The sequence below is a fragment of the Larimichthys crocea genome, chromosome II (genome assembly GCF_000972845.2).
Source record: "Larimichthys crocea isolate SSNF chromosome II, L_crocea_2.0, whole genome shotgun sequence".
Taxonomy (NCBI): domain Eukaryota; kingdom Metazoa; phylum Chordata; class Actinopteri; family Sciaenidae; genus Larimichthys; species Larimichthys crocea.
In genome coordinates, this window is record NC_040012.1 from 7,412,898 (window position 1) to 7,430,147 (window position 17,250).

The window sequence follows — 17,250 nt, forward strand, 5'->3', positions numbered from 1 at the left end:
TACAATATCAAAATACTGCTTGCATGTCGGTTGTCATACTTTTGACTTTTGGCCAAACAAATACATGGAGGGAGAATAAAACTAGCTGAGCTCTCTGTAACGTTAAAAAATATCCACCTACCAGCATCTAAAGCTCGTAATTTAACATGCTGTATATTGTTTGTGTAATCCTCACACACAAACAGATATATAAATATACAACAATTTGTGGTTTTAGGTGGTAGTTTTACGCAATCTTTAATTTAAAATCTTCAACTGAAGCAACAAAATGAAACCGTGTTCAGTTCAGTCAGTACAGAATCAGAATCAGAAGCACTTTATTAATCCCCGCAGGGAAATTGTTTTTGTTACTGCAGCTTCCAAACGGTAAGTGATAGCAAGAAAAACAATAGTGAGAAACAAAACTTTAACAATATACCCTATACAATATCCTATTTTAAACAATATATACACACTATATACACATGTATAAATAGCAGTTAAATAGATACACTATCACTATCCCATGACTACAATTCACAATACTATTGTATATGAGAAATTAGATTTTTCCAACCTCTAATTGTAATTCATCTTACATAACTGTACTTTATTTTACACTTTAATTACCTAAATTAAACTATCTTCCCTAATCTGAAGGTTTTAATGGCTCTTATTTAGTAAACTGTGTCATTACCCTTTATGGTGACATAATAAACAACTGAAATATGGCCATGTATTAAAAAATATATATATAATCACCCATTGTTACAGTCACTCTGTGGGAAACACTCATGAATTTGTGTTCAGTGACTCTTTCTATATTGTTTTTAATGCCACAATCATATCTTAGTTTTAAAATTCTGGTATCATGACGACCTTTCCCTCAGCGATCTCTTGAGTATAAATAAAAGTCTCTTCATGAAAAGATACATTTGTGCTGTGTGAGTGTGTGTGAGTGAGGATCTGAACTTCCATCGCTGCTCACTTGGCATTTTTACCTGTGTGCCATCCACAAATCACAAATGTTCGAATATCATGCTTCTGTTTTGCACCATGTTGTGCACGTTTACCGTCTTCTGTTCTGATAACACAGACGACACGTCGTGCTCAGTGAGTGGTCTTTTCAGTCCAGTCATATTTCACAGCTTGTTACAGTATGACTCGTTTGCTCTCCCACAGCGACACCGTTCACGCTCATCAGCTTCATCCAGATGACCATACGGGCAGGAGAGTGAGCGTGAGATCCACACCAGAGAATTCATTAGCAGCCCCGGACTGCACAGTGCCATCATCCCTGTGTTTCTTTGAGGTAGCCAATGAAATTCAGGCTGGTGGGCGGCCTGAGGCAAAGACACCAGCACTTGCGGCAGGAGAACAGTAATTGGACTGTGTGTCAGATAAATCCAGGTTGTGACAAGCCATTCAGCAGCGTCGCCTTGGCCCAGATGCAACGCTATCTCTCAGCCACTCCACTGACCTGCAAGTAGCTTTCTTGGCTCTTCAGTAGAGGTCAGTGGAGTTATCGTGGGAGTGGAAAGCTCTCCAACTCTTTTTCTTTCTAAATAACCCGAAGTAGCATCCAGCAGCTCTAAGAGAAAACAAGTGAGGGCTGAAATATTGGAGAAATACTGCCCTGCACATATGGATTGTGAAACTTCGGACTGTTTTATTATTTGGATGATGTGGCACAAATCAGAGAGTCACCACTGTGCAGAGTGTGAAATATAAAGCATGTTTTATTTGGTCAGATACAAAACATAAAGCCCTTTTTTATCTACAGCTATCATTCTTCTGCTATCTGTGCTGACATGACATGACGACGTATGAAACAGGGCAGACAAAGAAACACTTGAATGTGAAGTGAAGAAGAATGGAAGCGATAATAAATGAGTTGTTGAAAAAACATAAAATGACACCTGTTTACATATTTCACATAAAATTTGAGGTGAGTGCATTAATGTAAACATTCCAAAAAAAAAATACTGCTTCTAAGGTGCTGAAGTATTTATTATACATACAATATATGTACAAATTTATACAAGCCAGTCAGTGAAGTCTAAGTCATGTGTCATGAGCCAAAGACTTGTAAAGTTTGTCTGTGGCTGGATGTATGTTTCACTTTGGCATGTAACTGGCCGGGGTTGTCTCCTACTCTAAAAAGCATTTGAAATATTACAAGTGGCCTTTTGATTGTGGGATGAGAAAGTTATATTACTGCCCAGCAGAGTAACACTGACAGCTTCATGTTTTCTTCTGTATTGGTAAGACCTTGATGTCTTTTCTTCCGCCGGCTGTTCGTCTGTGTAACGTAACGTCCTCGTCCTCTCCTGTCTGTTGCTTTGCAAAGTTGACAAAAACCTGCAACGACGGACAAATCGATTCAGTAAAGAATAAAACAAATGGCACACGTCATAATTTTAGAAGTTTCGGCAGCAGTATGGTTCAAATTTCAAGCTTAGAAGAAGATATTTAACCGCTATGTATAAATACCAAGTATAACATATTTAAATATTGACTCTAATCTTATTTTGTACGACAGAAAGTGGAAAGTTTAGCTGCTGGCAGCAAAAATATGTGACTTGTTGTCTTATTCTGATGGGGTGCGTGGTGGCATTACTGTTTCCTGTAATGATAAACGGCCAATCAGCACAAAGAAAAGCATGTTTGATTGATTTTTTTTAAAGAAAATGTAATATTTATAAGTGAATAAACATTCAACATATTATGTAAGTTTATGAAACACATGTTGTCTTTGTCTTGGTTCATACACACCTGGTCCAGTGTTGTCTGGGAAACAGAGTAGTCTTCGATGGAGAGCCTCTCCTTGTTGGCCACCACCAGCTGAAATATCCTGGCTAGGGAGGAGGAGGCGATCTCGTACTGCAGCGTGTTGTAGTGCCTCTCCCTCTGAATACAGCTGGGGAAGGAGCTCTCCATGAAGCTCTCGACCGGCTCCAGATCTGGGGACAATCCCGGTTTAGCTGCCTTGATTTTCATGGTCACCACGTAGCCGTCACCAAATCTGGAACAAAGGAAACACGGTGTGTTTTGAATGTTGTTAATCAACTCTAACCAAACACTACACGAGCCTGCTAAAACACACAAAATCCTCTTACTTGTATTTGAGATGCTGGATGGTACCCAGACACTTGAAGGTCCCATTGACCATGATGGCCAGTCGAGTGCAGAGGGCCTCACACTCCTCCATACTGGTGTAAAACAACCATAATCCATCTTTATTTTTTACTGCTGCTATTACATGCCTACGAGCAATAAATCATAATTTCGCAGATCTCTATGGTAAAATCAGGCGAGAGCCAGTCTAGCCATGATTTCATCAACAGTTGTTAGCGGAAGAGTTAAGTGTGTTTGGTCAGCTGCTGCAGCAGATGTGTGCGCTGGCTTTAATTTCTTTAGAAGAAGTCGAACCTGTGTGATGTTAGCACCACGGCCCTGCCGTCCTGAATGACGCTCATGATGGCGTTCCACAGGAAGCGTCGTGAGTGGGGGTCCATCCCCGTCGTGGGCTCATCCTAGACACACACACAAACAAACAACAAACTCGTCCCTGATCACACACTTCCATATGAACAGAGACCAAATCCTTATCTCCACCAGCATATGGCAAAGATCTTAGATTTATGCCAATTTGAATTGAGCTGCGCAGTTGCCTGCCAATGTATAAAACATTCGAGGCCAGGCTTGACTGAACCCATATGGCTTCCCATCTGGATCCATAGACCATTTCATTGATAAATCCCTGCATAAAACCCAAAAACCCAAACAATGGGCTCGTGATCTGCCCATCATTGGCTAACTCACCAGCAGCACCAGAGCTGGGCAACCAATCATCGCGATGGCTGTGGAGAGTTTGCGCTTGTTGCCTCCGCTGTAGGTCCCTGCACAGCACCCGGCGTACTCAGTCAGGCCCAGCTTCCTGATGCCCCACTCTGCCACCTATAGGGGGGGGGGGCAGAAACGTGCATTATTTGGTGGGCACATCCATCCAGAAGTGACTTACGCTTTTTAGAATGGGCTGTTAAATGAGCCCTTCATAACAGCAGAATCCAAAGGACAAATCAAACATTAGCGAACACAGAACAGCAGTAGAGAGACAATGCACACCAACAAGACCACAATTAACAAAATGCAGCGCTAGAGTCCCACTCACTCTGGGGATCTCGGACTCAGGTACCCCCCTGAGACGAGCGTAGAGGTACAGATGCTCCCTGCCGGTAAGGAGCTCGTCGATGGCATCAAACTGAGGGCAGTAGCCCATGTTCTGGTGCACGTCCAGGATCTCGGTCACAATGCTACAAAACAAGACAAAAGGCACCTTTCATTGAGCAAATAAGATGATAAGAAAACAATATTCAGGGTAACTGTTCAGGGCGGGGTTCAGTAGATAAACATGTCACATTGTTACATTTGCTTTTATCAAAAATTAGGATCTTCATTCATCCCCAGATAAAGCTGCAGGATCACAAGATAAGAAAGAAGAAAGATTATACTTTTGTTGTATTTCTTTTTTATCGTTTATTATATAACGCGTGATACTTTCACCTCTTTAGCCTTCAAAATAGCCTTCAAATGAAATAATGGAAGAACTCTTGCTCATAAATCATGTCCACACTGAGGCCATAACCTGTGAGGAGATGTCACAAATGCATATTTCTGTATCTGAAAGGGGTCGCAAGCCAAAAAAGTGGGGAAGGCTGGAACCCCTGACTGTCATTAATCTTGGGTTTTAAAAAGTTTTGTGTCCAACAATGGTGCAAATGCAGTTTGATGGGCTTATTTAACCTGACAATGATTCTGAGAGGAAAAAATGGGCATGTTCAAATGGAAATTGGACTTTTAACAGATAAAATATTAGCACGAAAATCAGTTTTCAATAGCTCCACAACAAACATTTACTTAAATCTGCAAAAAACTAATTGTCAAGCCGTGGTACCGAGCTCCTGTTTCCTATCCAGAGTAGCACATGAGTTGTTTTATAGTCAGATAGTGTCATCAAACAGAATTATGTCAGTCTGACCTTCCCGTGTTTAAACTTTCTAACTCATTGGACTGTCTCCCATCTGGAACTGCAACGCAGGATAAACCAAAAGCATTTTACAAATACCATCTGATCCAGTCCTGAACAGGAGAGTTTGTGTTGTATCGACCGGGGACACTTTTGACTGATCTTTATGTACCTGTAACCAGCCACAGTCGCCTCCCCAGAGCTGACATCAGTGTCACCAGTCAGCATTTTGAAGGTCGTCGTCTTTCCAGCTCCATTAACTCCCAAGAGACCGAAGCACTAACGGGACAAAAGGATAATCAGGCTCTCGACACCGGGAGGACATTCACTCACAGAGAATGACTCTGAATAATCAGTTTCATTAAAGAAATGAAGAGAAATGTAAAGAGCATAAAGATACAGATACACAGTAAATATACTTCATTATCTCTATGTGGTAAATACTGCATATTTATCTGCTACTCTAATAGTCCGTGTGGCAGCTTAATCAGTGTGTACTCCAGCAAACAAAAAGACTGAAAACTTGAGTAATATTTAAAAAGAGAGAGAGCAGTAGCTCTGTGTGTAGATGAACTCAGTGACTTTACCTCTCCTGCAGGGACACCGACACAAATCCGGTCCACAGCTGCCCTCTTCCTGCTCACATAGGTCTGTGCAGAGAAGGCATAGAAACAATGCTAACTGAATCATTGTGCATTTCTGCAAAGGGTGCTGTAAGTCCAATGTGAGGGGTGATCCTTGTATGCTGCATGTATCCCTCTGAGGTATTGTGGCTAAACTCTAACTGTTTCCCCTCTTCTTGTTATTTGACATTTTATTCAACTTCACAGTATGAATATGGATGAAAGGACGAATGAAAACAAAGCCGAGGTCGACTTTGAAAAACAAATAAAATGACATTTTCGAATGGTCAGGAGGAAACCACAGATATTTTACCTTAGAGAGGTCTCTGATCTGCAGGATGTCTGTCTTGCTCCCTCCTTCATAAATCCTCAGCCTTTCTGCTGCCACGTCATCGTCCTCATCTTGTACTGAAGTCTTTTTGTTGTCTGATAACCTGAAGGGGGGGAAAGAAAATCATGTGGAGAAGAATCTAGTACAACAGAGCTACACTTTATCTGTTAATAGGCGGATATGAGTGTCAAGACAGTGGTGTAAAATAAGAGATTGATATGTCTTGTGAGCTGAGTTCAGCCAGTCTCTTACCAGAGGTCCAAGAAGAACCGGTACTGGATCAGAAGATTGAAAATAAAGTAGACAAAGCCTTCCACAGCCATGAAAGTAACATTTTTCCCCAGAAAGTCCCACCGGAAGGGGTCCTTTGTGTACTCTTCACCTGAAAACAGAGACGAGGGTCAGGGCTGTACTGAAAACAAAGTCTTTGTTCACTCGGTACAAAAGTCGTATCAGGAAATATTTTTTTAAGGGATTGAAATTGTGAAACATATAATGAATAAATAATAGATATCCATGTATACGTGGCTTACCAAATCGGGCATAAACATCAGTAACAGCCTGGTTCATGGCCATGTCTATCAGTCCTCGCCCCAGGCAGAAATGAGGGAGCACCAGCAGGCATTTCTTCAGCCACTCGTTGACCATCAGCAAAGACTGGCAACATGCACACATACGTCAATCCACATTTCACCCGAGTGCAGGACTGATAGAACACTTCAACATTCAGCATGCAGTATACACAAACATGATAATTAAACTAAATTTAACCTGTGACTCATTTCTGAACATTCTGCATCGACGTCATCAGATGCATTGTGTCCTCGCACATTTGCATCACGTCGAAATGTTACGATTCTCATGGAAACAGGACAAATTAATGCACTGAAAAGGACTTCTGGTAATAATTCATAGTGAATTAATACATAATAATACAGCAAGAAATAATACATTCACAGTGCTTCATGACTACACTTATAAACACACATCAGATGCACTAAAACATAAAAAGCATTATAGATGTGGCTTATAATAAATTATAACTGCAGATGCTTTATTACAAATGCATCAAAATGGACTTTACTGAACACATACAGTAATAACTTATGACACTGCATGGATTGTTATAGCATACTATGAATTCTTTTTGCAGCTGATCGTTGAGGTGTGTGCATAGGTAGTCATAATGTGTTATAAGCTCTCTAAGAGCATGCACAAGTTATAACTAGTTAAGTCACATCTATAATATTGTATGACTGAGTGCAGAAAGCAGTATGTGTAGTCATAAATCATTATGAATGCACTCATAACGCACTATAGATGAGGCCTTTATAGAAATTGTTACTAAAATTCTGTTCAGGTTGCATATTGTAGTATTTTTTTGCTCATTGTTCAACTTTTAAAATCGTCATCATATAAAACTGGAGCACTTGACCTTTCCATATTTAATTACACATTCTGATGTGAGATCATGTTGTTGTCATCTCTTGATTTAGGAAAGATTGAGACTTCTGTATGAAGAGAAACTCCAGAGATCAATGTTCAGCTTTTCTTAGCACACATGTAGAGACGTCTGCCAATGTTACAACGCCAAACCCTAAAAACTGATCTTCATTTTCCGCCTGCTACACGCGTCCTCTGAAACAAAACGTTGTTTATGCGCGGACAAATAATGATTGCATAACATAAAAAAGTGATTCACTGTCGCCGATGAGGAATCTCAAATTGTAGACTGCTGGAAATATCAACGTAACAGAAATATTGGGTCACTCCACTTCTCGTGGCTCTCTCATGATTCATCGGTTGTGATGTTTATCAGTGAGAGCAGAGAAGAGGAGTACAGATGTGCAGTGGAGCGAAGCATCTGGCTAAAAAGAAGTTTTAGTAGGAAGTCACCGGATATCATGACAGCAGCATCTGTGCATTGTTTTCCACCTGCTTCTCCGTTTCTGTCTTAAAAGACTCGCATGCAAAAACTGTTGGCGGTTGTCATGGTTGTCTATTCCTCGCCTGTCGAACAGGTACAGTGTTCCACTGCCCTGCTCGTCTGTGACTTATCCTGTCCTTCTGCTCCAACAGCTGCACCGCATTTATCATCTGTATCTTTGTGTACGTGCCCGATGTATAGCCGCTGTTTCACATTGTCGAACACTGGATTTACTTGCAAGCTATGAATCACTATGACTCATCAACAAAAAGAAAAGATTGACTTAAAAAGGAAAGAATCAGTGTGAGTCATCTACGCAGGGCAAACTTCCTGACAATATTAATCTTAAAGCTGCATTTATTGATTTTCTTTGGCCCGCGTCAGTGCGGCATAACAAGCTGAATACATAAAGTGTGAGCAAACAGTTTCCTTTTACACAAACAGCAGGCAGGAAGCGACATTAGCATTCATGTGGAGATGAATTTCTAACCACTTGACAAACAGAAGTCGAGAACTTGATCCATTGTTTATAATAAAATATTAGTGTGTGGCTCTCTGAAGCTGCGCTTATCAATGTTCGGGTATGTGTAATGTGAGAAAGGTGTTTTTTAACACCTTTCAGCGTATTGTTTTGGTTTCACGGACACAGCTTTATTATTTTGGTTCACCTCTCTCGTCCATCTTGTTTCCAGCTGCAGCAGGCGGCAGAAGAAAAGCTCAATAAATGATAGATCATTGATAAACCCACTGGACACTAGCAGACAGCAGACAAAGTTAGCAACCAGACAGTGAACATAGAAGAGCATTTGGAGGTGAAGGTCTCAATATTTTTCTCAGGAGCTGTTTTTTTTTTTGCTCTGTGTCTGCTGGATGTGTAAATATTTATTTGCTATCATAAAGTTTGTTGTGCTATGCCCAAATGACCCAAAACTTTGTGCATTTATTAATCATTGCATTTAACGATTACCCTCTTTGCCCCCTTGTGGGTTGTTACGACTCTCAGCATTTTTCGAGAGATGAAGCCGTGCACGCCAGAAACTTCCACAGCTCTACAGTAAAATACTGCTGAACCAAAAGTAATCTACCTTTTGTGAAAAAAGTTTGTGGAATCACACAAATAAAAGAACTGATGCAGCTTTGCAATGAAAGATTAGAAGCTTTGTGGTTTAAAAGGTCGGCCCTTACCCGATTGTTTTCAAAGAGCTCCAGGATGAAGGTGATGGCGCTGCAGTTGATGCCTACGAACAGGTTGATGCAGGACAGGGACACATATGCAGTACTTGGGATGCTGAACAAGTAGGACATGGGGTACATCAGGGGCGTCACTGACCACCTGTAAGGCAGCAGAGCCAGAGAAAACAGAAATGTTATTATTTTTTTCCTCTTTTTGACACGCCTTTTTTTTAAATTTCCAAAACAAAGGAAGGAAGGAAGGAAGGAAAGAAGGAAGGAAGGAAGGAAGGAAGGAAGGAAGGAAGGAAGGAAGGAAGGAAAAAAACGAAAAGGGAAGGAAGGAAAAAAACAACGAAAGGAAGGAAGGAAGGAAGGAAGGAAGGAAGGAAGGAAGGAAAAAAACGACGTTCCTTCCTTACTTCCTTTCGTCATTTTTTTTACTTCCTTCCTTTCTTCCTTCCTTCCTTCCTGTTGTGTTTTTTTCTTCCTTCCTTTCATGGTTTTTTTTACTTCCTTCCTTCCGGAAGCAGTGTCAGTAATGATTCTAGTTCAGTTATGAATTTCAATAACTCTAACACACGTCTGTAACCTTCATATTCTCTTTGTGTTTCATTGTTTTGATTCGAAGTGAAAAACAAAACTGAACCAAATCAAACCAAACTAAAGCCGTACCCATAAAGCAGAAGCAGCGTTATTAGTGCTGGCAGGTTGGCTGGTGATGTGTAACACTTTTTGTCAAAAGCCATGAAAATGCCAACCACCATCGCAGTGCTGAGAGAGTAGTTAACCTAGAGGAGAAATAAAGCAGTCACAGGTGAGAAGGGAAAGAAAAATGAACCGTTATACAGAAATAACCAGATGGAAGTTGGAGTTTAAATCCGGTAATACGACACATAAATAAACATTTTATTGCTTGAAATGATTTAAAATCTTCATTTTAATATTAAGAGGATACATTTTATAGTGACTCCAACCCTGCTCGACTTACCATATCCCAGAAGAAGTTGGCCACCCAGTACACTAAAGGGCTGACCCCGCTAACAAACTGCAGGTGCTTGGCCTTGGTCGCACGCTCCTGTATGAGGTAGAGGACGAAGCTGGCGGGGATGAAGGACATGGCGAAAATAACACAGATCGCCACTACGGCATCTACTGAAGTGGTCAACCTGAAGAAGGAAGCAGAGAAAGACTTTACTGTGCCGTGTCTGTTGTCTGGGAACGTAATGTTCATGATTTAACGGCTTCTAGCAGTGTGGCTGCTGGTTGCAACCTCCTCATGTCACCCTAGGGTAACTGAGAAACTACAATGGCTGTGAAGCAAGCAGAAAAACTCAAACTCTGTATAGTTTGTCTGTTCTGGGCTACTGTAGAAACATTTATAATGGAGGACTGGAGGAAAGAAGACCAATAGATATAAAAGTTTCATTCTAAGGTAACAAAAACATAATTATTCTTATCTTGCACCAATAAAAACATAGTTACAAATATTATATTCCATTTCTAGGTTTTATTCTCTAAATAAAGGCCCCGAAATCTTACACGCTTATTCTTTGTCAAAGCTTTTGTTAAGAGCAGCAGGGGCTGTATCTGCTCAATGCAGCAAGAAATAAGTAAATAAATAAATAAATATAGATATATCATTATTTTTACAACACTGAACCCTGAAAATAAAATATACTTGACTCCCGTGAGTATTAAATACAGTCTGTTGGAGTTCTTTCTTTTTTGTATTTGTAGTTCTGTTTATCTTCCCTCGAGTCTCCATCCTCTACTGTTTACTTTAAACTCATGTATATCTCACTATATGCAGCTAAAGGCGTGTTTGCATATAGCCCGCATGTGCATATCTTTTGTAACATTTGCATTTATTAATGTGCAAATAAATTCATGATATACGTTTTTTTAAAGGGTGGTGAATAAACAGAAAAGAAAACACTCACACTGTGACTTCAGAAAGCTGCTCTTTGGTGAGGTTCAGAGGGTGGTTGATGGCGGTGATGCCGAACTCTGCGGGTTTGGCGGACGGGGGGAGGAAGGCGCGCAGGATGGCGTTGTTGGCCACGTTCATGAAGGCCACCATGGCGTGCCAGCCTTTGTTATTATACCAGACCTGACAGAGGAGAGCAGAGGTTATTCAACACATTTCACAAACTTCTGACTTGATAATGATACAGTGCAGGGAGTTGCATGCTGACCTTTATTGTATACTATGGAAACCATAATGGCTTTTAAAGCTATTAAAGAAAGCGTGTGATCTGAGCAGACTTTATGACTGTAAAGACATTATGTCTCTGCTATTTGTGGAGACCACCCACCTTTACGTTGAATTCACTCTCCATGTATCGTAAGAAAGGGCCGAGCTCCCTCATTGAAAGTCTGCAGTAGTAACCCTGTGAAAGAAAACACTCATTATAATACACTCACTTGATGGACTTCACACTCTCACGCTGTAACCGAACAGAAGCGAGTACCCCTGTGATGTTGAGCATTTGTCCAACTTGCTGTAAAACATTCTGGATGTCGTTGGGGTTGACGTCCAGGATGGGAAGTTGTCCTCCTACTGATAGACCTCCATATCTGAGGACAGGGAACATCCACACTCAGTATCCGACACCGACTGCAGGCACAAAGACTGCTTCATTACGGCAATAAAGTGCAAATTATTACCTTTGTTCATTCACCCAGTATTTGCTCTTCAAGCTGTGAAATGAAAGTGAGAATTTAATCAAGCATGGAGGTAATTATTTGAATGTGTGGTCAAACAAAATGATTTACAGAGCGATGATGGCTTCAGGATCTTTTTCTGTGTGTTTGTCTGCAGCGTCATCGTCATTCTGTCACGTTTGAATCTTTTTGTTATTTGGTGCGAGATGTGTGTTTTCATGCTTTTTAAGGGTTTTATGATTATCTGAACCTACCTGGTTCTGATAAGACTGGGGTAGGTTTTAACCAGGTAGTCAGAGATGTTCCTGTCCGTCAGATCCAGCAACGTGTCTCCTGTGGCCTCGAGTCGTTGGCGAGGGGGCAGTCCTCCAGCTCCGGCGGGACAGATGGGCATCATGGTAAGCTTCTTACTGGTGCTGCACTGGCAGGAAGGTGACGGGTTTCTCTGGTTCCACTCGGGACTCTGTAAGATGTTGAAGACCACGGGAGAGACGTCCGGGTACTCCCACTCTGATGTGCTGTCATTACAGGGCATCCTGGAGGCAGAAAAAAAACTCTCTAGGATTAATGAGAGTGATGTGCACAGGTACGATTTCTACATTTATATTCTTAGCCTGCATAAACTCCAAATGTTTGATTGCAAGTTGCAGGAGTCCTGACACTCACCCTAGTGGTTCCCCTTGCATGCAGCGTGTCCCCAGGCCTGGTCTGTGCAGTAACCTCTCTGTGAAGCGCTTCATTCTGGGGTCAAATGGTTGCTCGTTACTAGGAACGGATGAGAAGAAAATGAACTCAACTTCATCGCCACCAATCAGTCCGGCACCTCAGTGTTTAATGTGATACACAACTGATGGTTCGTCTAAAGCTACATGAGGTCTGACCTGAAGAAGGTGAACTGTTGTCCGTACATCCAGGGGGTCAGAGTCAGACTTGGATACTCTCCGAACGGAGGGACGATCATGGTGAAGATCAGAGCGACTAGGACAAAACTGGCAGGAAGGACGATCTGAAATCCCCCAAAAAACACAAGTGAGCAAGCAGTAAGAGAAAAATGACCCCTGTTTATATGAATATATCATTATTGAATTCTTTATTAAAAGAATATCCTGTACCTGTGCCAGGAAGTCTTTCTTGCTTCTTATGGCGTGGTGAAACCTCTTCACAAGCAGCGCATGGAACTGCTTCAGGATCAGAGCGACCCCTTTCACCTGCCTGGAGCCCTTCCCCTCACTGCTGTCTGATGCATCATGGGCATTAGATTGCGTCACACCATTTTGTTCTGCAACCAACGAGAAAAGATACGGTAAAGTAGTGCACGTAAAATATCTGCACAGGATGAAGCAGAGAGAGAGAGGGAGGCTGGACAAGCAGGCCTGGGATCAGCACTCCTGCTGCTGAGATTCTACTGAACAAAGCACCTAAAATCTGAACTAGGCAGCTGACAAATAATAAATGTGAGTAAATGTGTGCATTTGAATTTAAAGCAGAGCGGTGAACAGCAGAAGCAAGCAGAAACACATAAGAAAAGCATCTGCTTCAGACCTGGGTCACTTAAACTGCTAAAACTTAAACTGGACTTAAAGATGTGTGAGGCTTGCCTTAACTACTGATCACAGAAACTGATTTTAATGTCAGAATACCGTGTTGTCTGTGACGATATGTGATAAATCTCACATAAATCTGACATACCAGGTCAAAAAAGCTTAAGGAAAAGTCTGTTGGCTCTCAAGTCTCTAACCTTCTTTGCCGTTTTTTCTCCGCTGTAACATCCACTGTTCTACAGGTGAGACACACACACACACACACAGACTACAGGGTTAAAAACGGACAAATCACATGTAAACACCAGACAAGTTAAGCTAATGTTAGAGTGAGGGAGGTGAGTTAGAGGGAATCCACGACAATAACAGCGTGATAAAAAAATAAAAAAACAGGTGTGAGCCAAACGGATTAACAAACACGTTAGAGAGACGAGGCAACGGGTCAGAAACTCAATTCCAGAGAAAGGCCATGTGGAATATCACCGGCGGTGTTTACCAGGAGTGGTGGCATTATTCGCTGCTTCTCCGTCTGCAGTGACCTTTATGAATATCTGGAGACAAGAAGACACAAAGAATTGAAACTTTCAAAACTTTTCACACATTGAATACCATGTGAAAGTTCTGAAGTTGCATGATTAGAGGATGTTATTCGTTTTGGTTTTTAAGATCCCTCATTTATGCCAGTTTGATCTGTTTCCAATACCATTTCAAGGATTTTATATAGTTAATACAATTAATTTGTACAATTTTTCTTTATTCTTGATTCTAGTGCAGATGTATAGCAAAGGTTCCTTCTTTTTATGAAAACAAGACTTTAAGGATGCAGTGATAAACAAAAAGTTAAGTTGTTAAGATGAACCATTTTTGCAGTATATCAAAAGTCAGAATCAAAATTAATATTTTCTTTTATCTGACTGTGGATGTTTTTTGGGTTGATGATCAGAAATCACAAAGCTGAAAAAATCATGGTTTATCATTAAATCCAAAAGTCAAAGTCAGGGTTGCTCCTTGATTTCCAGGACTTTTCCAGCATATTTTCAGAGATGATTAGTCTGATATAACAGACAGGGATATGTTTCTCTCTGTGCCTTGCTGTCTTCTTTTGTCTTGTTTTAATGATCTGTTTTAATATCGTGAGTATTATTTATAGTATTCCATCATTGTATTTTAATGTGTTTTTTTGGAAAGCCCTTTGTGCTCTATGCTTGGCAGGTGCAAAGGAAATACATCACTTTTATTAACACCAATAACCCAAATAGTACAATTTAAAATTCACCTGACAAATCCAGACTCAACTTTACACCTGAATCTATAATCAAATGACACAAGATGTTACAGGACATTCAACTCTTTCTTTCATTTTTCATGTGTTTTCCAGGACTGAAAACAGTTTTCCAGGTTTTCCAGGATGTGGGAACCCTGTAAGTTGTTTTGACAGCAGCATTAAAGCGCCACACAACTTGTTGATGATGTCGGCCGCTGTCCCTACCTCCTCTAGTGAGGTATCAGAGATGCCGAAGCTGCTGAGGCCCATGTCACCGAGTGTCTCCTCCAGCTCCCTGAACAGGCTGGCATACGCTCGATGTTTGAAGCCCTTATTGGGGAGCAGGTAGGTCAGCTCCTGGCCGATCATCTCGAGCAGTTTGGCTTCAGGGACGTGATGGTGGATGAGAGTAGTGATACTGTCTACATCCCCTGGGAGGAAGACAGAAGAACCATCATTTAGGGAGCGTTAAGAGTAAAGTGTTCCCAAACCAAGAACGTGACAAAGGAAGAGAAAACTGCTCATTATGCCAAAAAACAAACACTGTTATGAATAAATTTGTGCTTGCATCATTGCATTTCAAGTCGCACCACTAAATTATACATTTGAAGAAAGCCTGAATCTGTTTTACAACTTGAATAAGTGGGACAGTCGTAAGAATATCAACCAGTCCACACACACTGCTATACTTGTGAGGACCTTCATTCACTCAAAGGCCATGAAAACCTATTATCTCAATTTCCTACAGTAAACAATGACTAATATTAATATTAATATTATTGTTGAGTTTTAACCACTTTACATTGTTGCTTATTCACTCATTTATTAATTCTTAACTCAGTTATTGATATATAGATATATATATATAGATATTTTTTATATGTTAAACCAAATCTAACAAAGCTAAAACAACACAATTCAAAATAAAACAAGACAATTCAAAATAAAACAACACAATTTGAAATAAAACAACATAATTCAAAAATAAAACAACACAATTCAAAATAAAACAACATAATTCAAAATAAAACAAGACAATTCAAAATAAAACAACATAATTCAAAATAAAACAACATAATTCAAAGATAAAACAACATATTTCAAAATAAAACAACACAATTCAAAATAAAACAACATAATTCAAAGATAAAACAACATAATTCAAAATAAAACAACATAATTCAAAGATAAAATAACCCACACCAAACATGGCTTACCTAAAACTTTATGCGAACCTTAATGCAAATCTGAATTTAACCATAACCAGAAAAAGTTGTTAAACCTCAAACATCTCTTTGAAGAAGTGAAGACCAGCCAAACTGTCCTCACTTCACAAAAATGCCTTCACTCACAGGGTCTAAAGTTTTTCCCAAAGAGGATAGAAGAACGGGAGATGTGTGCAGTAAAAAGGGAAATACATACCATCCATGACTCTGTCTAGATGCTGCAGCTCGTTCTGAGACTGTTCTTTGTATCTGGTACAGATGGAGCAGGAACAGGAGCAGTCTGAGGCACAGTCACAATCATTCTGATGGAAACAGCAAAGACACATTTAAAAAATTCAAACAACTCCTGCCAAAAAAAACTGAAGCTTTAGCGGGAGGAAAAGTGTGTGTTCTCTTTTGTGCGAAAAACAATGATGAAAGAAACAAACAGACAGCTGAGGAAACACACATTATGAGCAGCGACTGTGGCAAACTTCACCTCCTTTCTTTTGAGATCCTTCATCCGCCGTACGAGTGTCAAGTAGAAACCGACTCCAAAGCAGTTCTTGAGGAAGAGGGGGGATCCGCAACAGTGCAGCTGTCCTTTGGAGATGATGGCGATGCGGTCGCTCAGCAGGTCGGCTTCGTCCATGTGATGAGTGGACAGAATCACAGTCCGGCCTGCAGAGTCACCCAACTTTTAATAAAGTGCTTTTTATTGACATGTCAACTGGATCTAAGGAACATTTCCAGCCCAATATGATGGAACCAAAAAAAGTTATCATGACTTTGAAGTGTCTTTGCCAGCAGATTATTGATTTTAAGAGTGCGATTTTTGCTTTTGTTGTAGCTGTGTAGCTGAATTTTTCCGTTTGATCAGTTCACTACTTAATCAAAGTGCCTCGGGAGAGCTGCAAAGCTGCAAAAGATTTCATCCTTCAGTGTTTTAAGTGTATCAGTAAAAACTAGACCTGGAGGGCTAAAATGTGGAGCTTAATGGGTTAAATGAGACACTTTTACCAGCTCTGTATTTCAGTAGGAGGTCCCAAATGGATCTCCTGGAATAGGGGTCCACTCCTGAGGTGGGCTCGTCCAAGATCACAACCTTTGACCCTCCGACAAACGCCATGGCGACTGACAGTTTCCTCTGCATGCCACCTGTGGGAGTGTGTGAGAGGCGACTGTTCAGAGCAGAAACAACGATGAGGAAATATAAATGATCACAAACACAGAGGATCAAGTGGTCCACCTGAGAGGTTCTGAGCCTCTTCGTTTCTCTTGTGTGGCAGCCCGAGGTCCACCAGCATGTCCTCGACCTCCCTCTCCGCCTCCGCCTGAGTCCGACCCTTCAGCAGAGAGTAGAATAGGATGTGCTCCTCCACCGTGAGACTGCAACAAAAACAGGGCAGCAATTACGACGAGGTTTACCGAGGCAAAGTGTGACATTGTTGTTTCTGACTGTGGGAATCATTTAAAGGCTGGGATGGAGAAGTAAATCAGGAAATCAGCTTTCA

At 40.8% G+C, this 17,250-nt stretch overlaps 1 protein-coding gene across 1 annotated transcript in view; it reads right to left on the reverse strand.

Moving 5' to 3' along the window:
* Positions 1–1,700: 1,700 nt before the first annotated feature.
* Positions 1,701–17,250, reverse strand: part of LOC104932048 (retinal-specific ATP-binding cassette transporter) — a 37,283-nt gene continuing 21,733 nt past the window's right edge. Inside the window, exons 22-50 of the mRNA XM_027272368.1 lie at positions 16,986–17,125; positions 16,757–16,894; positions 16,236–16,417; positions 15,954–16,059; positions 14,757–14,962; positions 13,764–13,818; positions 13,465–13,503; positions 12,839–13,005; positions 12,608–12,732; positions 12,393–12,491; positions 11,981–12,262; positions 11,730–11,762; positions 11,534–11,639; positions 11,378–11,452; positions 11,003–11,172; positions 10,051–10,228; positions 9,735–9,850; positions 9,075–9,222; positions 6,496–6,619; positions 6,215–6,344; positions 5,945–6,065; positions 5,596–5,658; positions 5,181–5,287; positions 4,154–4,295; positions 3,805–3,939; positions 3,412–3,515; positions 3,099–3,191; positions 2,755–3,004; positions 1,701–2,340 (exon numbers count right to left, since the gene is read on the reverse strand). Coding sequence (XP_027128169.1) covers positions 2,224–2,340; positions 2,755–3,004; positions 3,099–3,191; positions 3,412–3,515; positions 3,805–3,939; positions 4,154–4,295; positions 5,181–5,287; positions 5,596–5,658; positions 5,945–6,065; positions 6,215–6,344; positions 6,496–6,619; positions 9,075–9,222; positions 9,735–9,850; positions 10,051–10,228; positions 11,003–11,172; positions 11,378–11,452; positions 11,534–11,639; positions 11,730–11,762; positions 11,981–12,262; positions 12,393–12,491; positions 12,608–12,732; positions 12,839–13,005; positions 13,465–13,503; positions 13,764–13,818; positions 14,757–14,962; positions 15,954–16,059; positions 16,236–16,417; positions 16,757–16,894; positions 16,986–17,125 — 3,751 coding nt within the window. The 3' untranslated portion in view covers positions 1,701–2,223. The remainder of the gene's footprint in view (positions 2,341–2,754; positions 3,005–3,098; positions 3,192–3,411; positions 3,516–3,804; positions 3,940–4,153; positions 4,296–5,180; positions 5,288–5,595; positions 5,659–5,944; positions 6,066–6,214; positions 6,345–6,495; positions 6,620–9,074; positions 9,223–9,734; positions 9,851–10,050; positions 10,229–11,002; positions 11,173–11,377; positions 11,453–11,533; positions 11,640–11,729; positions 11,763–11,980; positions 12,263–12,392; positions 12,492–12,607; positions 12,733–12,838; positions 13,006–13,464; positions 13,504–13,763; positions 13,819–14,756; positions 14,963–15,953; positions 16,060–16,235; positions 16,418–16,756; positions 16,895–16,985; positions 17,126–17,250) is intronic.